Source organism: Pseudonaja textilis, chromosome 1, assembly GCF_049901715.1.
Source record: "Pseudonaja textilis isolate UNSWEBS1 chromosome 1, rPseTex1.2, whole genome shotgun sequence".
Taxonomy (NCBI): Eukaryota; Metazoa; Chordata; class Lepidosauria; order Squamata; family Elapidae; genus Pseudonaja; species Pseudonaja textilis.
In genome coordinates, this window is record NC_141990.1 from 26,371,768 (window position 1) to 26,397,984 (window position 26,217).

The following is a 26,217-nucleotide window of genomic DNA, read 5'->3' on the forward strand; positions in this document are numbered from 1 at the left end:
TTATTCTACTATCTTTAGTGCTATTCCCAGGGCTGAAGCAGTGGCCCAATGAACTTTTCTGCAACCTTTCTTATTGGAATAGAAAGAAGTGGTGAGCTTTACTGGATCTGTTTAAGCAGTGGTTGGAACACTAATTTACAAGGGTGTTTTAATCTGGATTAAACTGAGAAGGATATTGGGTTTCATGACTTCAATGGATCTGTTCAGATAGAAGTAATATAAGAGACATAACAGCATTTTTCTGCTCCATGGACTGTGGGGGTAGGATGGGTGGGTGGGACTGGATTTGCAATTTGCAGGACTTTTGTGGCTTATTGAGGGGTCTCTAATGCTTCCCAAATAGTGGAGCACTGAGAAGATGTTCTACTGCATCTTTGAATACTTCCCAATCTCTTTCTTACTCAAAGTACCAAATTCTCCTGCATGTGCACATCAAAGGAAAATGGACTAATTACTTGATCTGTGGGGGTGCTGGTTTTTTCCCCTCAGCTTTGAATCTAAGCAGAGCCAGGTCTGGTTAGTACCCAGAAGTGAGACTATCAGGGGATACTAAGCAGGGGTGGGATTCAAATTTCTTAACAACCAGTTCTGTGGGCGTGGCCTAATTTGTCAGTGTAACTTGGTGGTCACGCGACTGATTGGGCGTGGCTTGTATGTGAATATTGTAAATATTTATGTAAATATTTATCTTATTAAAAAAGAGCAACTTTTACCCAAAAGCAGGCAAAGCAGGCAGGCAGATGGAGTTGCTCACAGAATCGCAGATTCACTTAAAGATCTACCTTTCTGCAATTTGCTACCTGAGTCTGCACTGAAAAATAGAAGTGTCAGTCCTAAGGAAGGTTCAGCTCTACTTTTAGATTAGCTAGAAAGCAAGAAATCCAATGATTTCCTTCCTTCTAGCTAATCTAAATCTCCTGGCACAGCAGAACAACTGATGGTCGGGAAAAAGAAAAAAAGCAACTTAGCAGGCAAGTTTGATGGTGCGCATGTCAGGTAAGGAGTGAGGGGGAGGGGAGGGGCCAGCCAGGGGCACAATTTGCTGGTTCTCCGAACTGGGCAGAATCCTAACAACCAGATCTATAGGAGCAGTCCGAATCCCACCTCTGATGTTAAGGCTGTGGGCTAAAATGGGAAGTTGAAAAACAGCCTGAAAAAGGGCAATTAAAAACAAACTAGTTTCCATATTGTTTCCAAGAAAACTGCACGGACAAGCCCATGAAAACAACAGTTATTGAACACAACTGGAAGGAGCCATTTCCTTGTTCAGTCAAGACAGAATTGTGACTCAGAAGCCTAAAATGCAAACAGTTGGCAAAGATCTTACAGGTCTACGTGAGTAAACTCGTCCAATCTTACCTTATTGTCAAATCAGTAGACTTCAAGAGTGCCATGTGAAATAAATATATGATTCTACCCATTAGAAGCAGAAGATTAAGCCCAAAGTTTTGCAGAGTGACAAAGATTGCCTGGATATGAGTATTTGTCCCATGGTCATTGCCAGCACGTGGGGAGGGGATGGGATTTGCTGCATCCTTCCCTAAACCCGAAAAGCCTGTTTTAACCAGAGAAAAACAGTGTGTGTGTGTGGGGGGGGGGGGAATCCCAACCTTTAGGAGGGAGGTGATGAGGCTGCCCTCTCGTCTCATTTTCAGTTCTTCTTCCACGCCAGGCTTTCCGTTCTCAATGCCAGCCAGCCCCCAACCAGCCAGCAACATCGGGGTTATCCCAGAGCCCTAATTCTAAATGCTCTCCCTTTGTTCTAGCCCAGGGCTGGCCAGTACATTAACATAGTGTTCTTTTGTTGCTTTAGATTAAGACAGATAGCAGCCAGTATTCAGAAGTGTTGGGAGGGAGAGGGGAATTAGGGCAGAAGACAATATCCTCTTTGATCTCACAGTGATGGGACAAGGGTAACAGTGCAAACTGAAAGCAGTTAGTTTTTTCTACACATAGCGTATCTAGCAACTGAAAGGGTAATGGAGAATCTTTTTTACTATTTTTTTCAAAGTAATTTTTTTTTTTAATTCTAAGTACCCAAATATTATAGACTTAGATAATAATGACATAATAATGGCCATTATTTTTCACTCTCCTATAAAATGGGGGAGAGGTATGGGTAATGTAAAACAGTGTTGCCCAACCTGATCAACTTTGAGATGTATGGACTTAAATCCCCAGAACTTTATCATTGTTACTGGCCAACTACAACCATCGTAGCATTTGTTAAAATTATAGGAACCCCTCTTGTGTCTTGAGGATTTCTAGCATGAGAGGATTCCTTATGATTTCCTGCAGATCTCTAGCCTAACGGTGCATAAAGAAGTAAGCCCCTCTCTACAATTCTTAAGAATGGCCATGCTGGCTGAGGAATTCTGGGAGTTGAAGTCCACACATTTTGAAGCTGCCCAAGTTGATAAACAGTGATTTAACATCTCTGGATTCCTTCTTCCAAACAAGCTCCTAGTTTGGCAAGTTGGAGACAGCTTAAACCTTGTACTCCAGCTTTGGCCCTTCAGCACAGCTCTAGGAAATAGAAAGGATGGTGATTTCAATCTTCCCACCCCATGCTTAGAAATACTGAACTTAAAAATCATGAAACACACAAGATAACTGTATGATCACATGGTCTTGCACAAGTGAAAAAGACTAACATTCCCTTCTAAAATCAAGAAAGCGAAAGACAAATTTCATTAACAATAGGGAAAATAATCACACAGCATTAGCTAAACTAATTACTCATTATCTCTTTGATTAAGCTCTTGGATTTTAGCACATGTACATTCCTGACGAGACATCAGGGCATCCTGCTTGTATATTTCTAGATAGACCTAGATAACAGATAATCAGAGTTGGAAGGGACCTTGTAAGTCATATAGTCCAACCCTCTGTCCAAACAGGAGACCCTACACCATTGGATAAGAGTCCAATCTCTTCTTGAAAGTCTCAAGTGATGCGCTCCCACAACTTCCGAGGGCAAGCTGTTCCCTTGGTTGATTGCTCTCACTGTCAGAAAGTTTCTCCTTATTTCCAGGTTAAATCTCTCCTTGTTCAGTTTCCATCCATTATTCCTTGTCTGGCCTTCAGGTGCTTTAGAAAATAGCTTGATCCCTTCCTCTCTGTGGCAGCCCCCCAAATATTAGAAGACTGCTATCATGTCTCCCCTGGTCCTTCTCTTCACTAGACTAGCCATACCCAGTTCCTGTAACCGTTCTTCATATGTTTTAGTCTCCAGCCCCCTAATCATCCTGGTTGCTCTTCTCTGTACTTTTTCTAGAGTCTCAACATCTTTTTATAGTGTGGTGACCAAAACTGGATGCAGTACTCCAGGTCTTACTAAGGCTTTATAGAGTGGTATTACTACCTCACTTGATCTTGATTTTATTCCTCTGTTAGTGCAACAGGATTGCATTAGCTTTTTTGGCTGCTGCTGCACATTGCTGGCTCATATTTAGCTGGTTCTCCACTAAGACTCCAAGATCCCTCACACAGTTACTGCTATTAAGCCTGGTTTCACCCAGTCTATATGTGTACTTTTGGTTTTTCTTGTCTAAGTGTAGGACTTTACTTTTCTCTACATTGAATTTCATTTTGTTAGATATGGCCCAGTGTTCTAGTCTGTCAAGATCCATCTGGATCTTGAACCTATCTTCTTGAATGTTAGCTATTCCTGCCAGCTTAGTATCACCTGCAAATTTGGTAAGTTCCCCTTCTATTCCCTCATCTATGTCATTAATGAACCTTCCCCGTTCCTTCTTCCTTCTGAATATTTATCCACAGTTACATAAAACCATAGTATTATATAAAGAGGAGGATGTAAGGCAACCCTTGGGGGGAGAGTAATTGTTGCATTGCCTTATCAAAGTCAATGCACTTGCCTGTCTTGCCCTGGGTCTAGCCAACAAAACAGACATTATTTTGGGACTAACCACCTTCCTTATGACTTTTGAAGGAATTACAAATACACAATCTAGTTTTCATCAGTTCTGCTTTTCTATAAATGGAATTACATGTGATGCATTGTTTCAGGAAAACTAAGCAAGTAGCTAATTTATCATGTTTTAGGAGGCATAGTAATTGTGCCACAGTAATACAAAGAGCAAAATTCTTCGTTTTTATAGCCATGAGATGCTGAGTTATCTTCAGTGATCTCTTTTCTACTAAAAGTATTTCTTTTAACCACGCATGAATCTAACCAACCATCTTCTAGTTAGCTATCAACAAAATGAAATTCAATGGTGAAAAAAGTAAGGTTCTACATTTAGGCAAGAAAAACAAAATGCACAGGTACAGTGTACGTGGTACTTTGCTCAATAGTAGTAACTGTGAGAGAGATCTCAGAGTCCTAGTGGACAACCATTTAAATATGAGCCAGCAGTGTGCTGCAGCTGCCAAAAAGCCAACACAGTTCGAGGCTGCATAAACAGAGGGATAGAATCAAGATCACACAAAGTTTTAATACCACTTTATAATGCCTTGGGAAGGCCACACTGGGAATACCGCATATAGTTTTGATCACCACGATATAAAAAAGATGTTGAGGCTCTAGAAAGAGTGCAGAGAAGAGCAACGAAGATGATTAAGGGGCTGGGGGCTAAAACATATAAAGAACGGTTGCTGGAATTGGATATGTCTAGTTTGATGAAGAGAAGGACTAGGGGTGACATGAGAGTAGTTTCCAATACTTCAGGGGCTGCCACAAAGAATCTATTCTCCAAAGTATCTGAGGGCAGGACAAGAAGCAATGGGTGGAAACTTATCAAGGAGAGAAACAACCTAGAACTAAGGAAAAATTTCCTGACAGTTAGAACAATTAATCAGTGGAACAACTTGCCTCTAGAAGTTGTAATGCTCCAACACTGGGCGTTTTTAAAAAGATGTTGGATAATCATTTGTCTGAAGCGGTGTAGGGTTTCCTGCCTAAGCAGGGGGTTGGACTAGAAGACCTCCAAGGTCCCTTCCAACTCTGTTATTCTATCCTATTCTGTTCTGTTCTAGTTCTATTCAGCTGAAAGAAAGATTAAATTCTTCATTGGAAACAGCTCATAATTCTCTTCCCTTTTAATTTCCCAATTCTCAATGAAGTCATTTTTTCTCTGCAGCGTACCACTACAGATTTCAGGTACTAGTCCCAAAGATTAATTTCAACTGAGAAACATTCAAGTAAAGTGCAGTGTTTTATTTATTTGTAAGATTTATGTAGTTCATCAGTATGATTGGCTCAAAATGGCAAACGGTGTTCCTGAGCAACAGTAACGGTTTACCAGCACAAATATCAATAAAAGAGTACGTAAAATGTCAGTGTTCCTATAAAAATGACCCACATTCATTGCCAGTGCCAATGTATTCCCAAAAGCATTCCGAGGTAGCCTTTTCTCTCAAATAATAGAAGACTAGCATGTAGAATGAGAAGGGTTTTCCCTGAGAAGTTTTATTTGAAAGGAATAAAGCCATGATGACAAAAATTTCATGGTTCAATTAATTACATAAGCCCCCACCTATAATCTGAAGTGGTACAGTTCAGAGTCAGGTCACCAGGACATCAATGAGAATTAGGCCTGGAGCAGCTGATCGCTGACACCTGTTGTGAGAGTACATCAGTACACAAAGCTCAGGAGATTAGTCATATTAAAAACATTAATTCCCAAATACACAGACGACAAAGATGAATATTTGGCTGGCTGCTATTTAATTTCCACATTATGAATTAGTCATGATATTCAAAGAATTACAATATATGTCTAAGTACTGAGGGAAAAGGAGAAGGGGAAGGGGGGAAGATAAAAAGGCATCCAGTCTCTTGAAGATGTCAAAATCAGGCTGCTCTCATTTTCTAGATACATTTGTGCAACTTGCTCTGGAAACTACAATAGGTTCCACCCCTCTGCTAGGTGGAATCACACTGTCAATTTAGTGTGAGAAGATCAGAGAACGAGGCATAGCTTGCTGTGGTTGAGAAAGCATGCTGTTTGTTCTCTTTCACTCCCCAAAATATCAAAGTCTTCAATAAAAGCTACAGGGTGGTATGACTTTCCAAATGGACCTTTAACATTTGTGGAAACTGCATCTTCTAGAGTCGTTAATATCTAGGCATTTCATAATATGGGTTGCCATTAAAGTTTTCTGTTTCAACTCCAGAATCTCTTTGGATATCCAGCTCTGGAAGAAGAAGAGGAAGCAGGGAAAGAACAAATTTGGAAAGACTTTCATTTTACTTCAATATAGTGGTTTCACTTTTGCTGTAGAACTGGCAGCACTTCTTTGCAAGACTATTGCTACTATTAATTGAAATCTGAAAATTGAATTTCGATGCATTAAAATATTTTCCTGCATTTGGGACACTCTTCAGTAACTTCATGGTTTGATTGCAGCAATTCAGTAATCATGGGGCTGCCCCTGAGGACCACTTGGAAGCTTCATCTGGTCTAGAAAGAGGTAGTGCAGGCAGTGTTGGGTTTGTTTTGGTATGCTCATCTGACATCCCTGCTTTGTGAGCTGCTCTGGTAGCCCATGTGCCTTTGAGTGCAATCCAAGGTGGTAGTCATGACCTATAAACCCCTACATGGCACAACGCTTGGTTACTTGAGGGACTGGCTGTCTCATCAGCCATTGGCCTGGCTGGTTTGATTCAATAAGATTGATGCACTCTGGGTTCATTTGATCAATTAAATTAATGCCATCTATCAGGACATTGGAAGCATGCTTTCCTGATATAAACAAAAGCACCACCAGGAACATGCTGGAGTGCTGTGGTATGCAGAGAAACCAGTAAAGAACCAGTTCTTTAGAACCACAGTGCTTGAACCCTTGTGCACATATAGCTTCCTTTCTTTTGTAACTATCAATATGGATGTCTATGGAGATTCTCCGTCATCCAGGACATGGTTGTCCCAAAGGTGCTTTTTCAAGAGGCAACTGGACTTTTTTTTCTTTGAAGATGTTTTGCTTCTCATCCAAGCTTGGGAAGAAGCACCTTTGGGACTATCAGTATGGATAGAAAGACTAAGGAGATGGGTTGGAAACCAGCATGTAATGCCAGGGACCATGCTTGGGTTTGCACTGGACTGCAGCCACTTTGTGGAGGTGAGCAGGGAGCATCCTGGAGAGCTATTGAAAAAGTGGCCTGAGGTCTAAAGCTGATCATGGCTTGGCTTCCCTGCCAGCTGAATATGTGGTGAGCTACAGTTGGGAAGATCAAGCAAGGTTCAGTCATCAACTGGCAATATGTGGCTGGTTACTCCAGGATTACCAGCTTTGTGAAGTGTGATAGACCTCTTAAGTCTATCTGAGACTTAAGAGGGATTTCTATTGTCTCATTGGTCAGGACATTTGATTTAACTCTTCAGATGCTTTTGTCCAGTGTGGAGGACAGTGAAGAGGTCCCTGAAAAGGAGCTGGAGACTTCCGGTGACATGGCAGCACTGCCAGGCTGGATGGAGACATCTGTGAGCCTATCCATCTTGAAACCATACTGGTGCTGGGAAGTTGCTCTCTGTGCTGCGGTTTGACACTTGCCTATTGGTTTTGCCCTTGGGACTCATGTACTGGAATCTTTGCAACACTGCCATTTTTTTTAAAGAAAATTGTTTAATTGTGGGGGCTGCTTTTCACCCATAAAGCTTTTCATGGCATAGGCCTGATTGTTTAAGCAACCAATTATCTCCAGTTGTTTCTGATCATCCAACGAGACTGGGCAAAGTGGATGTTTTTCAGGTCCCATGAAGTAATTAAGCAGTGTGCCTTGGGGGGTGGGGTTATTTCGCCTTTGGAACACTTATGAATTCCTTGGTCTGGTGATATCCCCCACCCAATAATAATTGGGAATTGTGTGGCCTTTAAACTGTATGAATAAACAAACAACAATCAAGCTACTGATGCTGATATTCAAGTCCATTTTAATTTTATTTTAAAAGTGAAGATAAGTTATTTAAAAAAAATAGATTAAATACATATTTAAAACACATGCAATAGATTTTGTATAACTTGAATATCACAATTTGACAGAATGCAAAACGTCCCCTATCATTTGTATAATGCAGTTTGAGTGAGCAACATAATTACCCAAAGGTGTACTGTAGTTAATTGAATGTATGTTCCAAGACTCAGAAATGATTTCTTCCCTCTTTAGAGTTGTGGGAATTGAATTGTGGCACAGTGTAGGACAATTCTGAACATATATATTCAAACAGGAGAGCTACAACTGAGAAGTGATGTAAAATCCCACATTAAAAACTCTGGTTTACAGTTACTTAAAACTATTTTTCCCAATCCTAGTCTTTTGGGGTGTTCTGTATCCCAGTGCCATCATCTGGGTTATGTTTACAGATTATGGAAGGTTTGGGATTATAAAACCTGTAATTCCCAGTGTATTCTCCAAGAAAGGACCCAGATTTTGGGAAGTGCAGTATCATAAGAGTCTTGGGAACTTCGATATCCTTCACAGCATCCTCCCCTGTGGAAATGATAGAGGGTTGTCATCACAGAAAGTACCAAGCTGCTAAAAAACCTGAAATTGACTGCTTCCCATCTTGGATGTATAGATCACTCTTGCTTTCTATGAAGCTGTAAATTCCACCCACTACTGATAACAATCCTGCTACTGTTTCTTTAATTGCAAGATGAAAGACAGGTGAGTCAAGAACATAGTCAGTTATGCACGTAATTGTTCAGTCCTTGTCAGCTTTCTTCTAAAACACACTTTCCACATCCATCAAATTAGGGGTTGAAATGAGTTCAGGGGTATTATCATATGATGAACATCATCTACGCACCACAAAAATAAACTGGTTTTAGCCCCTTTTCCCAGGGAAATCAGAATTTTGTTTTAGATTTATAGCCAGTTTTATTATACAGAATTTAAGTTTATTAATTTTACTTCTCGTTGTTTTGTTCTGGCATGCCTCTAATGATGTCACTACTTCCCACAAGTTGTTCAATATTGTTGCCATTGTAGTTATGCACAACAGTTTTGGCCAACATAGCATAGTACTCAATTTCTGACTTTCTCAAAGCAGGACAGTAATTTATTAGGATAACTAACTTGGCTTTGCCCTGCCGAATCATTTTCAGAGTTTGTTTATATCCAAGTACATATTTACCGCTTTTTGTAACCAGCTGAAATCTTTGAGTTTTTCAAATCTAAAGACCTCTATCTTTTGGGTGGCCACCATCTTGCTGGCTCACATTGGCCCTCCCATTGCTAGAAGAGCACTTCCAAGTTGGCCAGGCAATGAAAAAAGGCCCAGGGAAGTCAAAATTGATGTCAGAAGGAGAAAAATATACAGAAGTGGAAGAAAAGGGTAGAACTTTCCAGCACCAGGATTTTGGGGAAGATAGAAAATTGTAACAGTTTGAACTATTTTTTTTTTAAAGCTTAACATTTCAGCCAACTCTTCAGTAGCACCTATATACCTCAGAGATTTATGAACACCATATAAATGTACATAATTGACTTTTCTGCATAATGAATAGTTGCCCATTTAGATTAGAACATATAGTACACTTTCCAGTTTAGAAAGAGTTGCACCTACAAGCCCCCATCCTGCATCTCACCATCGGCATTCAGGCTTTCATAGATGTGCTCAAAACATTTTTCTGGAATGGGTGGAGGTTCTTCCTCTTCTTGTTCCTTAGACTCATCACAATTTTCAGGTTGCACTGGCTGCGATGCCTTGGTTCGCTTACACACTCGAGCATACATGGCACTTAGTCTTCTTGAATCAGATTCAAGCTGAGCCTGAGGGGCCTCTTTCTCAGGTGCCACTTCCTGCAACTGGCCATGTGACTCCTGGCATTGTTGAGCTGGGGACAACTGCACAGGCATGTTGTTGGATCCTTCAACTTCAGAATCTTTCCCACCAAGTACCACAGGCTCTGCTCCAACTCCATGGGTTGTGGAACAGATCAAATTATCACTAGACACCATCTGACAGCCTGTCCTTTCTTCCAGCCAATCCTTGCTATATAGTTCCTGTTCTTTAATACCAATGCTTTCGTAAATTAGGTTGTCTAGGTTCTGAGTTGATGGTAACATTTTAGATAGGTAGGCCTCTTTGGGAGTCACTGGGAGTTTCCTGAACTGCAGTGGGCTTGGGGATGGTACGTTGGAACCTGGCGCTTGTGGACTCAAGTTTCTGTGTTGTTTCATGTTCAGTTTCTCCATCGTTTGTTGGCTTGAGTTAACTTCCTGTGTATATTTTGGAGAGTCAGCATTTGCTTGCTGAAGCTCTGAAGAAAATCCATTTGATTGCTCCTGTGTTTGGTGACTAGGCAAAGTGTTACCTGTACAGAAAAATATTACTTTAATTATACATTGCTTGAGATGCTTTTACAAAAGATGGGTTAGGCAATTTAATACACGTTAGAAGTGCACTGTCCTCTGTCCCAGAGGATTGATCTCTCCTGCAACAAACCCAGTCAGCAGACATGGCTCTGATAAACACATTCAAGAGACCAGACCAAATTAATAAAATCTTGTTAGGCCATCCAGTAGGATAAGCTCCAGAAGACCTGCTGCCATGAACGAGAAAAGTTTCAGGATATGGCACAGGCAAAGTAAAAAGAAGGAGCAGTAAAGTGAATGAGAACCGACTTCTTACTACAAAGTGTCAGCAAGCTGTAATTTCTAAGAGAATCTGTCAAAGGATTGACTAATCCCCGAGTATAAGACTTAGATTTTCTAGGCTTAAAGTCAGTTGGGATGGATTTATATGGATTCTGCTAAAGAACCAGATAGAGAAGAGGAATGAGGATAGATATAGATTATGTTGATAGGCTGATAATACATGAGAAAAGGATGGAATGCTTAGGAAGAAGGAAGTTATAAGGAAAAGTTTGAGGTTGGCACAAAGAGCTTGAAATTGACCAGGATGGAAATTATATTATTACAGCCTTGCCTATCAATGTCACCAGAGGAGTAAGACAGGAGAAGAGGCAACACGATCAATGGTGAGAGACAGATATAGAAATAGCGACCAACTCTGGTTTTATTTTTATTTTAAATCTTGTTTACATTCTTATCATACTGTTCTATGTAATTATTTTTGGATTATTAAAATGTATTTTACATGTTTATTTTAAGATAGAAATTACCAGGAATTTATGAAGATTACAACATCAAAACAAATAAATAAACAATCTTCAAATCGATACCAGTCTTCCTCTTTCTATGTCATTTAGATATCTAGCTACTATCAGGATCAGATATAGACACTTTGACTTTCTGTTTAGGCACCTATAAATACGTAGCAATGCATAGGGAGCAGAGGTGATATTCAGCAGGTTCTGACCAGTTCTGGAGAACCGATAGCGGAAATTTTGAATAGTTCAGAGAACCGGCAAATACCATCTCTGACTGGAGATTTTGCAGTATCCTTCCCTGCCACGCCCACCAAGCCAAGCCCACAGAACCGGTAGTAAAAAAATTTTTTTTTGAATCCCACCACTGATAGGGAGTATGTACTATGGCCCTTAGGGGAAAAAGCATTAAAGCAGGAGAGCTGTTGTGATGAGCATCATCCAGGAAACTGAGGCACAGAACAAACCTGTAGAAAGGAACCTCAGATCAAGAGAGGAACAATTAATGTATTAATGTAAAATATCATATACCTTTTCTCCCATTGAGAAGAGCAAACGGTATGATAAGGAGCCAAACTCTGTTTTAAGGGGCTTTTGATGGGGGAATTAAAATCCAGCGAGGCAAGCCACATGACTTGAGAGGGGCCTTGTCTACATTTTGCTTCTGTGCCAGTTAACACACATGCTTCAGGAGGCATGCAAAAGAATTAGCACAGGGCAGAATCTGGGCACCTTTTGTAGGTTGTCAATTCTCTCTGCACCACAGCGGCCAAGCACATTGGGCTGAATGCCAACACTTGTAATGAGTTTGTTCCTTTTTGTTAAGTACTTAAGTGAAAGAGCAGGTTTCAACACTGTCTGCAGAAGCTGTCAAGAGACTTGCTGAGCAGGTTTCCTCTCCTAAAGATAAAATAACTAAGAGCATTTGTATCTAGCAGGCTGGCCTTGAACCAGTAAGACTTTAAAGGCTGTTCCTGTATTCCTCCCTTCCCCCCATCCCCAAGCTTACAGCAGCTGGCCTGGGGTGGAGGGTGTGGGGTGGAGTAGGGAAATAGTGAAACGGGAAAGCTTTACCCTCTGATCCAGTCCAGCAGCTCTGATAAAAATCAGAATTTGACATTTCCTTAAGTCAACACAACATTTGAGAAGATTCTACCGTGCTTCACTTATGCTGGAACGGTATCTTGATGTTTTCTATCTTTGATAGTAATATTGTCCTCTGTTTTTTACGTGTGAAACAGTGAAAACTTAAAAGCATAGCAAAACTCTTCTACTGTCATTCTGTCTCTAGTTACTTAACACTTAGATTTTACTCGCACACACCCAGTACATCAAAGGCGGCAAGCATTTCTCTATATTTTGCTCCACAAACGTCAAATATGTCTTTCTTCCCAAAGAGGTAAAACTATTATGGGAGGCGAAACAGGATAACTTAGTAGCTAGTTGCATTTCACAAAAAAATATCTTAAACAGTAAGATACAAAAAAAAAAAAAAAATTCATGTGCTTATTTGTATTAGAAATCACAGGCGGCTTTAAAAAAAGGTTAAAGAATTTTGTAGCACCTGGGTTTCTAATGAAAAGTGTCCTAAAAAACAGATACTGTGGCAAAAGGTCATGTCCGAAATCATGTCTTCATACAGCATCTGAGACTTTACAAAATGCTGTTTTATTTTTTAATAATAACACAAATTTATTAAACATATACGTTGCCCAGCATTATCATTTTATTAAAGTTTTATGAAAGAACATTAAAAACTAATAATACAAACTAATATAAAGAAAGGAAAAAAGATAAAATCAAAGAGAAAGTTAAAAGTGCAAGAAAGAAAAAAATAAAAGCAAAATAGAAAAGAAAGAAAAAAGACACTGTGGCTTCTGATCTTCCCTAAAGCAATTAATTATAAGTAAAATTTTAAATTTACTTCCTTCTATAAAGTTACATGTCTCTCTTCTTTCTATAATCTATCTATATAATCATAAAAACCATAAATCACAAGTTATTTTTTTTGTTTTACACATCTGTAAGAGGTTTCCAGTCAGCAATAAATGTGGATATTGTCTTTTTTTTCTAATTAAATAAATCAATTTGGCCATCTCGGTGAATTCCATCTTCACCAAGCATTCCTCCATTATAGGTATTTGTAAATCTTTCCCCCTTTGTGCATACAATAATCTTGCAGCTGTTATCAGATATGAAAACAAAATTCCATGGCTTTTTCCAATTGTTTGCCCATCAATCCCAATTGTATCAATTATATATTAATCTGTAAAATCATCTGAATTTATGCATTTGAATCCAGAAATTTTTAGGTTTGTTTTTTTTTACACATCCACCAACCATGGTATAATGTCCCTTCTTCTTGTTTGCATTTCCAACATGTATTTGAAATGCCTTTATATGAACTTGGAATTTCTAGAGTGTATATAGGCCAACTCTCAATGACTCTGGGAGGCAGTATCAAAGAAATTATAATAAAATCACTAAAGCATTAAAAAAATAAGGATAAAAGATGGCAAAAATGATGAAGGATGGGATCTTATTTTCTCACACTGAATGCCTCGGTGAAGAGCCAGTCTTGTAAACAAATAGCCAGGTGGGGGCCATCTTGAGAGGGGGCTCAATCCAGAAAGATTAGGGTGGGGGGTGTTTAACACTTCCACGTTCCAGATTCACATCACACCTCCAGTCCACACAGCACAAATGTAATATTAGTAATGTCCAACAATTTCTTCATAACAGGTCTGTCTTTTATTCATTTTCAGCGCCAGGAGGCTTCTAGATGTCTATGTGACACTTTGGATGGATTTGGTAAACAGACTAAGAAAATATTTAACTTCGATATTTATAGGTTTATTAATCAGGATACCTCACCCTCCTATACAAACACCTTGTCTTAAAATAAGACTTGAAAAGTCCATTCAAACTTTATACTTGAATGTCTTTTGTTGTTAGCTCTATTTGGTAGACCAGACCAGGTAATCAACTCTACCCTTAAAGCTAAGCTACTTTTCTTGAGATTGGCTATAACAAAATTTTGCGGGTCTAGCTGGCTTTACTTCCTTCTCCTTCTTATACTCCAGTGAATCAAGGAAGCATGTAACTTGTTGCTCTGGGCTTTAAAAAAAACATTTCAATCCCTTTTGCCTAAGTAATGGTTCTTGCACATTTCTATCAAGATCATCTTTCTTACTTTCTACTTTTTTTTCTTCATTTGGTTTTCTTTGTATATATGGATTCTTCTCTCTCCTCCAAATCCGATTTCTTACTTGACTGGAAAAGATTTGTTTTCTCTGGGCTTCTTTCCATGGACAAATATAGGACACCATGCAAACAAACCAAAGCCAAAAGTCTTTTTCCCACTTGTGTTTTGTGTTTATTCTAAAATATATAATGGTATTAGCTGAACAAACTAGGCAGGCATTTCAATATGGAGTTTCTGATAGTTTCTCAACTGTCTCACCTTTCTTGATTCACGTGGGTCTGTCTAACACTACTTTGATATGCTTATTTCATTTGGCAGCTTCAATACCTTCGCTTCTCAAGTCTGCTTTTTAGCCTACAGAGGAGGAAGAAAAAAATAACCCTTTCCTGGCTCCTTGTAATTCCTGCCCCTTAGTCGAGCTTTCCTCATTTCACTCCCATTTTCCTCCTCCAAGTATTGCAGTCTCTCTAATCAGCCAGCTCCTTCTGTAGATCTTCCCTTTTCAACCTTCAATCAATCAGAATAGAGCTGGAAGGGATCTTGGAAATATTCTAGTTTGTCTTGCTTTCTGATGCTTTGGAAAATAAGTAGACCCCCTCTTCTTTGTGGCAACCCCTCAAATTTTGAAATACTGCTGTCATGTCACCCCAGTCCTTCTTTTCTCTAGACTAGCCGTACCAGTTCCTGCAGCCATTCTTCATAAGTTTTAGTTTCCAGCCCTTTAATCATTTTAGTTGCTCTTCTCTGCATTTCTCCCCCAAAGTCTCAACATCTTTTTTGTAGCGTGATAACCAAAACTGGATGCAGTATTTCAGGTGTGGTCTTACTCAGGTTTTATAAAGTGGTACTACTTCTACACATGATTTTGATTCTATGCCTCTGTTTATACAACCAAGAATTATATCAGCTTTTTTGGCTGCTGCCACACACTGCTGGCTCATATTCAAGGGATCGTCCATTAGGACTCCAAGGTCTCTCTCAGTGTTACTGTTTTTGAGCCAGGTTTAATCTGTATTTACTATTTAATCTACATTTAATATATTAATACATTAATTTATTGATATATTTAATATCTTAATATATTTAAGGTATTTAATCTGTATTTAACCAGATTGCTTCTGCCAGATCTTCAACTGCAGATTCCTCCTCCAAAATGACTGAATTCACCTAGCATTTCAGTCCATGTAACACAAATACAACACCAGCTACATCCAACAACCTCCCCTATTACCTGGAAGATCTGTCCTTTAATCTGTTTTTATAAAAAGGCAATTGGGCCCATTCCTCGGCATCATAACTAGCCAGGATTTGTATGGTTTGGACAACAGACAAATGCTAGAATTCTCTTCCAATCAGAGCATCTTATTCTATCACAATGTTATACTGTATAATGCTGTTTTGTTTTTGCACTTTTTAAAACTTGTACGCCACTTAGAATTGGCCATTTGAATAGTTTTTTTAAAAAAGTTAATTGCCAAGACAAAAACAAGTTTATGTACATAAAAATTTTCCTAATTTAGCAGGGGGGCAAATCCCATCTTTTAACTTTCACCACTGAAATGATTAACAGCTACACAAATTCTGTTGGTAATGATGGTCTGTCCCTCACCTTTAGGACTTGTGCCTAATCATTTACTTAATAATATACTCTGTGCACAAATGATAAACTTTGGGAGAGCAAGGCTGTTAAAATCTAGAACTATCTGCTGTGCAGCAGAATGAGAATTCACTAGCCCTAGAATTCACAAACCAGCTTAATAAGTTTAAAGAGAGGAACACAAAAGAAATAGATTCCCACCATCTGATTGACCCAGCCTATTATTGAGAATATAAACAGGAGACGGATTTCCATGACGGAAGGAAGGCAGAGAGGCCAAGAGCCTCAGAGGCTTCCTTGAAGGCCAAGAAGTAGTTGTGCCAACTGGCCAACATCATCTTCTTCCCCGCTCTTGACGGCTCACTAAATGTCCCTTTCTCCTGACTGTGAAACATTTCTGAAGGAAAATCTCTGCTGCAAATCTGCTTTAATGCTTCAAGAACCGAAACCTATAAATTGTATTGCTTAGGTTCAATACTGAGGTTCACTTGGTCCTTTGGCTAAGCACTCTGATAATGTACACACTATAGCAGTGGCCCCCAACCTTTGTGGGACAGTTCTGTGGAGAGAGGGTTTTTTTTACAGACCTGGAGGGGGCATATTTAGTGTGCTGCCTGCATTCCACAGATGGGGTTTTGCATGGTCTGGTTTCTGGCATGCCGCAGCCTGGTGCTAGTGCACATACTGGGGGTTGGAGTATACTGGTCTGCACTATAGTATTGGTAGATACAGGTGCAAATCCCACCTTTCTTCTGAGTGAGTTTGAACTAATCCCTCTCTTCCAGCAAGCTTCAAAATAAAGAGACCCACTCCTTTTCTAGATCTTAAAAGAAGATGGAAGTAAACAAAATGTAATCATTCAAAATGATGTTTATGTCCATGTATACAGGATTAAGCATGACCTGATTTTTATAAATGAATTATGCAAACAGCTACAAGACATGGGAAATGCTCACATATTGCTCTAGGCTACAGTGTGTTTTAACCATAGTTTTTCACCACATTACAATTTGTTGAGTTTCTCTTTTTTTAGTACTTTCAGGTTAATCTTGATTCCTGGAAACTGCCTGGCCAAGTCCCTGCAGTTGTCTTGGCAGAGGTTTTTGGAAGTGGCTTGCAGATGCCTCCTTCCTGGTGCTGAGAGAGAGCAACTCACAAAGGTCAACCCAGCTGGCTTCAAGCCTAAGGTGAGACTAGAACACATGGCCTTCCGCTTTCTATCCTGGTGCTTTAACCCCTACACCAAACTGGCTCTCATATATACTGCTAAACCATAAAACCACTTGATAATCCACAGTGGCTGGATTCACAAAATCTGAAAAACCAAAATCAACAATAGAAGCCACCCAGAGTTGCCCAAACAATAAGATGGGGGTGGAGGGAATTCAGGGGTGTGATTCAACCCATGTAACAACCGGTTCGGTGAGTGCGCGCATCACACACGTGCATGCGCAGAGCATTTGCTACTGACCTTCTCCAGCAATCCCTGTGTGTTAAACAGCTGATGCACAGCAATCTGCTGTGCCCCGCAAATCAGCTGAGCTTGAAAAACAGGATATAAAACACAGCCTAGAGCCCAAGCAGGCAGATGGGCCCAATAGCTGATTGTCGGAGCAAACTGAACTGGTTTGCTCCCAGCTGATCCTTGGAGCTACCAGTTCACCCGAACCAGGTCGAACCAGTAGAATCCCACCCCTGGGGGATTTAAATTTAATCAATAAATAAACAATACACACTGGCCTAATGCCCTTTGTGCACAAACCAGCTCTTTCTCCGTTGCATCTCTGTCACCTCAATCCCTTGTTCTATGAAAGTTGAAGCATACTGTCCAGTCTTCTCCTTTACTGCCCATGCCTAATAAAGTTATCTTTGAACATTTTTCCCATGCTGTTTGTTATTTTATCAATCTTTCTTCCCCATCATCGTCTTTCCTCCAAAGGTTTAATCTGCCAAAATAAAGCACAAATCTGTGTATGTCAGGAACTGTTAGGATTCAAACCGGAAACTTCTGAATCTGTAACTTCCCTATGCCGCGAGGGTTAGAGCTTAAGGGAAGGGTAACGCACTATTAAATCTCGTCAGCTCCCAGCCAGCCCTCAACTCTTCTCCAGTTTGGCCTGTGGATTTTCTGGACAGGCCAGATTCCCTAAAGGGCTTCCAGCATGAATTAGCTTTTGCTGAGCAACAAAATCTTCCCAAGTGGGTTTGCTTCTGGGTTTCCTTTCTTCTTGGTTTGACCTCAGCTCTGACCCCTGCCTTGCTCTTGGGTGCCAGTTTTTGAATCTCCCTCAGTTCCCTTCCTCGATCTGTTCCTTGACTTTGACTTCCTGCCTCCTTTCTGGAACAGTCCCCACAATGCAGCTCCATCTAGCCCTTCCATATGAATCCGGCCTCTCCCGTTTTTAGGATCACAAGTATCAGCCTGTCTTCTTTCCTCTCTTTCTGCCTATTTGCGCTCCAACTGGTATCCTTTATATTTCTTTATGGCAACTTCTTCTCTTTTTTTTTTCATTTTCCTGCGGCAAGTGGGATGTTTGGTTTTCCTTGCACTCCCTCCTCTTCAGTTAAAAGGGGTGAGCTGCGCATTGTGCCAAGTCTTCATTCCTGCTCTGCAGCCAGGGCGGGGAAGTCATGTCAATACACAACACCTGGTCCAAGCCAGGACCATTTGCCCTAAATTTGTTGCCATTTTAACTCTCCCAATAACCTGGTGTCTTCTCAACCAAGTTGCAAAGAAAACCGCAATGACTCATCAGACTTGGCAGAGCTTTGTGCCTTGGGTGTCCAAATCCATACAAGCGTGTGTGCACACAGACACGCATGCACACACCGACTGATAGAGTCCATCCCACATCTGAAATCCCACAAATGACACACTACAGTTTCAGGCTTTGGAGCCACCCTGTCTCCGACTTCTCTCCCATTGCCTGCCCTGCTCACAGGCAGAACAAGGAATTGGGGATTTCAGCCCTGCTGCAAAGTAGCTGTCCATGCTTGCAGTTTAAGGCTGGGAATTGAGCTGGCTGCAAATCATGTCTCACAGGCCTTGTGCTGTTTAGCCAACAGCAATTTGGTGTTAAGTTACGCTGGACATGTAGAAGTCTCTGGGGAAACAGTAGCAAAGAAAGAAACATGCACAGCCCTGGAGTGGAACATTAACTCTTTCTATCCAGAAAGAAAAGAAAAGAAGGAAAAGAAAGAGGAGGGAGGAAGGAAGGGAGGGAGGGACTTTGTATATTCCACAATATTTGAACTGGAAGATTAATCTAATTTCAAAACTAGTGATGGATTTTGATTCTTTACTGCACCTAAAGTGGCAAACTAATATTAGAGTTCATGAGAGATTGTGGGGCAAACAGTTCTGACTTCCAGCATAGGGAAGCAGCTGGAGAAATGGGTTGGGTTAGGCTGCTTTTGAAAGGCACAGTTTTAAACTCTACAGGATGAGGAAATAACATATTTTACATTGTAAAACTTTGCTTTTTAAAATTGCTTTCAGTTCCCCTGTGGGATCACAATCTTTCCTGGAAAAGAAAAATCATCCACAATTCTCCGGCTGATAATTGAGTTTAGTTAGTTATACTCCCTTAACCTATTCTACTCATAGAGATAAGGTTGTGGGAGATATCCAAGCATTCTGCCTTGAACTTTTAGAGAAGGTGAATGGAAATGAAATAAATAAAATAATAGATAAGCAGAGCAAGACAGATGCATAGACAGAATAATTAGGATGTTATTAAACTGCAGTAAATGAACATTCCACTGCCAGTTTCACGCATACGCATACGTGTTAAAGGATTAACCTCAGGATAAGCAGGAGTTTCTCCCAAGTAATGCATAGGGTTAGGCTGTATTTTTCTCCTTTACCTGAGAAAGGGGCACTACTTAATTTCTCTACTTCTGGCCCACACAACCTTCAAATACACAAACCTTCAGGATATTGAGCCAGAGTTATAACCCCACCGCTCAGATCTAATCAGAGGGTTAGAGACACAAATCAGTTCCCAAATTCCAACTGATTAGAAAGGCTCACCAAAAGAGCGAACCACCTCTTTCCTCCTTGATGACTTTTTCTCTAGCAACATTAAGCCAGGGACAGATTTTGAACTCTCCTTCTACTACTAACCAAGTGTTTGGCATGCTACAGCAAGGGTGACAAAGGGTTGTGTTTGACCTCGGTGGTGGCGGGGGAGAGTGAGACCAGGGTGGGCGTGGCTGGCTCAACGTCGTCATACCAGGGGCACCTGTGGCGGCCCTGCTTCTGAGAACCCAGCTCTGTTTTCGCTGGCAGAGTGTTGCAGAGTCGTCGCAGCCGAAAATGGAGCTCAGGAGGGCTCCGCACAGTCCCCCCCCAAGCTCTGTTTTCACTGGCAGAGGCGCTGCAGGCTGCTCCTTTGCTGTTTCCAGGGAGGTCTCGTGGGCCAAATCTAAGCACACCGCAGGCCGGATCTGGCCCCGGGCCTTGAGTTTGACACCCCTGTGTGAGAGTGTCAGGTTTTGTTTTTTTTTCTATAAAGAACTGCAGCTCTCGGGATCAGTTCTGCCATTAGTCAAGAGTCAGGAAACAACGTTGGCTAAGGGTGGCACAAGGGATTTAAGTGGTGGCCTCTCCTTTAGTGTACTGCTGAAATACCAAACAGGGGAAGTGGGGGGAGAGGGAGGATAGTGCCATGCCATGTGGATGAGGCCGAAAGGTGTTAAGAAGAATGCTTGACAGACAATCACATTTAAGTTCACATCCAGATCATCCCTATGCCCAGTATAAGGACACAGTTAAAAAAAAAATTACCTTATTTATTCATTTAAATAACTCACCCATCTCACAACAGCTCTGGGAAGCTTATAATCAAAAGTTTAAAAATGCTTTAAAACTCCATTGAAATGAGGATAAAGAGATTAAAAGTTAAATTCTGTGGCTGATGGGATCTAAAATAAACCCTTTCTGCTAGAATGAGGTTAGTTCCGTAGGGGTAAGGAACCAAGCATGCCATAAAGGGCTTTAAAGATGATGAGCATAAGTCCTTGACTTATGGTCACAATTTAGCCCAAAATTTCTGTTGCTAAGCAAGACAGTTGTTAAGTTGGCTTCCCCATTGACTTTGCTTATCAGAAGGTTGCAAAAGGTGATCAGGAGACCCCAGGACACTGCAATCATTACAAACACATGCTAGTTGCAAAGGGTCCAAATTTTGATCTCGTGATGGTGGGGATCCTGTAACATAGTCATAAAGTGAAAAATAGTCATAAGTCACTTTTTTCCCTGCAGCTGTAACTTCGAACAGTTGCTAAACAAATGGTTGTAAGCAGGGGTGGGCTTCAAAATTTTTTGCAACTGGTTCTTTGCCAGTTGCTGGGTGGACATGGCCATGGTGGGTGTGACCTAGTCTGCCTCCTGCACCACAGCGGGGGTTCCCTCCTCCCCAGGCTCTGGAGGCTTTCCTTGAGCCTCTGGGAGGGCGAAAATGGCCTCCCCAGGCTCCGGAGGCTGGAAACAGGTCAGTTTCCAGCCTTCTGGAGCTTCCAGGAGGCCTGTTTTTACCCTCCCTGACATGGGCCCTGCACTTACCTGGGATCCAAAATGGGCTGTGTTACCTGGGATCCAAAACGGGACTCCTGGGAGGGGCGGGGTGGGGTGGGGTGGGGTAGGCAGGGCCAGCCAGGATCAGATTTGCCAGTTCACCAAACCGGCCATAAAATTAACAACCAGTTCACCTGAACTGGGGAGAACTGGTAGCAGCCCACCCCTGGTTGTAAGTTGTGAACTATCTGTATCATGAATGGGACCCAGAAGCAAACTTGACAACAGTGAAGTTCATGTAACAGTGGTGTCACATGTGCCACCCAAGGGCCTCTAGAACTGTCCGTCTTCCTTCCTTTGTGCAAGTTGTAGTTTCCAAATACTTTTCAAGGGTAGTCCCATGTAGAGCACACTGCAGAAATCCAACGGGGAGAGGACCAGGGCATGAGTGACTGTGCACAGACCTCACAATCCAGAAAAGTATGCAACTGGTTCACAACGTGAAGTTGTGCAAAGGCTCCCCTAGTCACAACTGCCACCTGCTTTTCAATAACAGATTAAAAGAACCTGTTGGGTACTTTTATTTTTTGCTATTGTTTTTTATTGACTGTTTTTACTGTTCTTCCATTGCATTTTGTCTTGTAATCCTTTACGTTTCTCCACTATACTGAAAAAGAATGCTATACAATATTGTTTGCGGATAGGACAGAAACAAAAGTAGGAATGTTGCATCGAAGTATCTCTAAGCCATGAATTATTTATTCTTATTGAAAAACCTGTCCAATCAAAGCAGACCACTGTTCAAGTTAGCAGTATAATTTATATGCCGTATTCATTCAGTGGGTACTGCAGAATTTATTTCCAGAGGTTCAGAAGGCTGCAGTCTTGGTCAATGCTATAAACATAGCATTGTAAAAACTGAGCTGTAAAGTTAAGCATTTCATATAGCAACAAGGATACAGAAAAGTTAATCTAAAATAGTTCAGATCTATTTACTTATATAGGTCACCTATTTCATGGCTCTGGTTTAGCTTGCTTTTTTTTTAATTAATTTGATTTTTTTTCCCTTGCAAGCTTTAACAGGAGATGCCTTCACTTTTAGATCGTACCAAAGACTAGCCTGGAGATGTGAGTGTGCTTTCAAATGTGTTTGCCTTTAATTTCCATTAAAAATATGAACACACACACACACAAACACACACACACACCTTGTTTATGTAGGAGTTTTGCTTCAAGCAACAATGGTGGAGGAAAGCTCCTAAAGATCATACTTTCTTATTTTCCAAAAGTTGGCAAGCGTACAAACTGAACACCCAGTTCAGATCTGGAAGGGAAGGATATATATCTCTATGGAGCATTGCCTTAAAGGCATAAGGCTATTCGCGGATGAAAAGCTATTGTTTCAGCAGGAAAGTGAATTTCCCCTTTCACTGCTGGCCTGCACGGCTGGCTAAAGGCAAGGAGGGAAAACAATTCTTTCTCACGCTCCTGTGGAAAGTGAAATGTCATACAAGTCCAATGCAACCAACATTTATTTTAGAAGCCAATAAAAGAAATCACTTTGGGGAAGCATCACCCAAACCCTCTGGGTCACCAATTATTCTTGGTGGTCTTTCAGAAAGCTTTTCTCCACAGATCTCCTAAATTGCTCTCTGCTCATCCTTGAGCTAAAAGAAACTAGAGCAGCCTAAAATCTACTTTCTATGCTGCCCATCTTTATCTTCCTCTAAGGTTCTGACTTATTGCCAGATAACAGTGTCTTGGGTGTGCCAGAGCACGCTGAGTGCAGCTGTTGGTTAAAATGTGGTTTTGCTTCCCTCCCCTTTTCCTAATATCACTATCACCAGCCAGAAGGAAGCATCACAACAGTGCTGTGATTAGTGGATGGTTTGGCAAATGGGTAGATCCCTCAGTTTTGCCAGCTATCATACTCAAATAGAGCTACATGCATTGGATAGCTGACATATGTAGTGTCAGGGCTGTTTGTAAAGCAAGAATGGTTTTGATGTTTAATATACAACTTCTTCAGCCTATCAGCTGCTAGGTGGGTTTGTTTTAACATGGATTCAGTGGATTTTCAAAAGATCACTAAACCAATACTCCTTCCTCACTAGTTGACCTCCTTTACCACACAAATCAACCTACGAACTAGGTTTGGGTATATTGGGTATATTGCATGATAAAACAGAAGAAACTGCTTTTCCTTGTTATAGCTGACCAATCAGCTGTTTGTTCCCAAAGGAAGCCATCCAAAAGCCTGTGTATGTGTGTGAAGATGCTATCTGGTAAAGCAGTCTTGTCAATGCAACCCTTCCACACTATATATTAGCTGCTCAGCTCTTCTGAGGAGCTTTAAGTAGGAAGCACCTGGTAGCTCTCCCCTGTTCTATCTCCCTCCAGAAGAAAAAGGATCTAAAGGACAGCAGCCGGGGCTCGAGGGGAGGAAGCATATGAAATACCAGCCTCAATGACAAATAGGTGATGGGCCATCCTGCCTTCTATGGGCCATCCCTAGAAGACAAACAGGAAGCATGACACATTGCCCTCACCCTTAAACTGCCACTGGTTGCTGCTGACTTCAACTTCAGCCACAACAATACAAGAGCACACAACAGTTACAAACTCAATGTAAATTGCAGAAAGTACGACTTCAGCAACAGAATGGTCAATGCCTGGAATGCACTACCTGACTCTGTTGTTACATCCTCAAACCCACACTCCTTTAACCTCGAACTATCCACTATTGACCTCACCCCATTCCTAAGAGGTCTGTAAGGGGTGTGCATAAGCACACAATCGTGCCAACTGTCCCTGTCCTATTGTCCCCATTTATTTGTACCTATTTCCTATATTCTTACTCGTGTTTATACTTATACTTATTATCTTGTAAGCGATTGACAAATCAAATATAAAAATCAAATAAAAAATAAAAACAATATGTTAGTTCCAGTACAGCTAACTACAAAGAGGCTATCTCAAGCTTGAGCTAAGGCATTGTGGCAGAAAAAATATGTTGCCAGAAGATGTTTGTATGATGCTAAGAAACAAAGAGAGAAAGGCCCTTAGGGAGATTAAATGGAGGAGTCTGAAACTCTGCCAAAGCACTAGGCAGTTCCTTATACAGAGATAATTCAGACTGCTAATCTTCAAGTGTTTTAGTTTTCAACTCCTTAGCCTTTGCATGACCGAGTCCACAGCAGTACATACTTATCCTGATCTTGCTTCCTATTACTGTATAGAATAATTGCATCCCAATGGCTTTGGGTTGGTTGAGGGAGGGGAGAAGGGAAGAGAGCAAAGAGATTCCGAGAAGAGGCCATTTGGATTTAAATTCTAGCAGATCTCCCTCCAAAAACCAGTCACACAGTGCAGCAGGATTCAAGATGTGTGAGCCAACTCAGTAAAAGTCATAGTTAGAAACCAAAGGGATCAGTAGCCTTTTATTCAGGTGGCCAAAAAACTGCCTCATGTTGAGAAGTCTACAGTCTCTCCCTGCCCACTGGACCCTCTACTTCCAGAGCTCATGGGGAAGAAGCCCTAATTGCAACAGCAGAAGAAAACCCAACACAAACTTTAATCCATCTTACTGTTTCGTAGTTTATAAACATTATAAAGAGATTATACACGATCACCAATAGAAAAGGCAAATGCTTGCTAAACGACAGGAAGACACAATCAATCTTGATCCTCTGTCAAGGCTCAGGCACATTCCAATTGTCAGCTGTCTTGCAGTTGCAAATAAAGGGTTTGCCTATTCCTGAGTCCTGGGGCAAACAGTGAAGCCAAAGCCATCTCAGGAGCAGAAATACTGTATGCTAAACAGGAGAAAAGTCTTCTGAAAGGGCATAGTTGTGGGACACATGGAAACTGCACAGAGGCTACCCAACCAATTAAGAGAAGATTCATGTGAACCCCCATTATAGGAGATGTCCATCAAAGTTCAGATGGCCCAATTTTTTTCAGAAAACTACTCTTCTGGCTATTCTGAAGAATCACGCGTTCCCTACTGAAATGAATGTTGATCTGTACAACTAGTTTAATGTTACATTCTTTGCATTGCCGTGGACCAAAATATTCTACAGGGGCTCCCAGCTTCTTTCGTAGTCAAGTATGCCTATAACTCAGTAAGAAGTATAGTACAGATGGTCCTCATTTAACAACTACTCGTTCAGCAACCATTTCAAACTTCTGGCTGTGTTGAATGAGTGGTAGTTACACTGGGTCTTCAAAGTTCTGACTCTGGCAGCACTCCACAATCGCATGATTGTGATGCAAGCACTCTGCAGCCAGCTCAGAATTCTGATTGTGGCAGCTCCAGTCACCTGATCATAATTTGCCTTTCACAAGCAAAGTCAGTGGGGAAGCCAGCAGAAAGCTGCAATCATGTGAGGACCTCATGTAACAACCCCGCCCCCATCCTTGCTCAATGTTGGTAACTGGGAAATGCAGAAACAGCTGTTGCTAAGTAACATGGGCTTGCTTAGTGACAATGTTCCCAGTCTTAATTGCCATCAGAACCCAAGTACTACCTGTATGCAACAACTTCATAGAGATTTCTAAAATTATTACCAAAATGCCCTCCATGACAATAAAGGCGAGGTTTATGTACAGCTAAATAGCAGAGCCAAGCATTTTTTTCTTGCTCTAGTCATTGCAAAATATTCCCACCTGTAGCTCAATCCTATGCATTTTATACAAAAGTAAATCTATTACATGTGTTTCTGTTGCAATTTTTGATTTGTTATTGTAATCCACACTTCCTTAAGACAAGCCCACGTTCATTTAGTTCCTGCCTTTTTCATTCACATTAACAACTTCATG

The 26,217-nt window shown here is 40.9% G+C and overlaps 2 protein-coding genes and 1 long non-coding RNA gene across 5 annotated transcripts in view; 1 reads left to right on the forward strand and 2 right to left on the reverse strand.

Annotated features, from left to right (window-relative positions):
- Nucleotides 1–1,471, reverse strand: part of ZNF395 (zinc finger protein 395) — an 80,224-nt gene extending 78,753 nt beyond the window's left edge. The window contains exon 1 of the mRNA XM_087929724.1: nt 1,360–1,471. The gene's annotated coding sequence lies outside the window, so the exon portion shown is untranslated. The remainder of the gene's footprint in view (nt 1–1,359) is intronic.
- LOC148127535 (uncharacterized) lies at nt 814–11,148 on the forward strand. The gene is made up of 3 exons (XR_015742851.1): nt 814–996; nt 1,199–1,335; nt 6,139–11,148. It is a non-coding gene; the product is annotated as an uncharacterized LOC148127535 (long non-coding RNA).
- LOC113446361 (uncharacterized) overlaps nt 7,876–26,217 on the reverse strand; it is a 37,537-nt gene continuing 19,195 nt past the window's right edge. For 2 of the 3 annotated variants that reach the window (XM_026715996.2, XM_087929792.1), the window contains exon 5: nt 7,876–10,281. In XM_026715996.2, the coding sequence (XP_026571781.1) occupies nt 9,527–10,281 (755 nt within the window). In that variant the 3' untranslated portion in view covers nt 7,876–9,526. Of the gene's footprint in view, nt 10,282–14,269; nt 14,421–26,217 lie in introns of those variants that run through there. The other variant, XM_087929796.1, reaches the window with a different exon arrangement.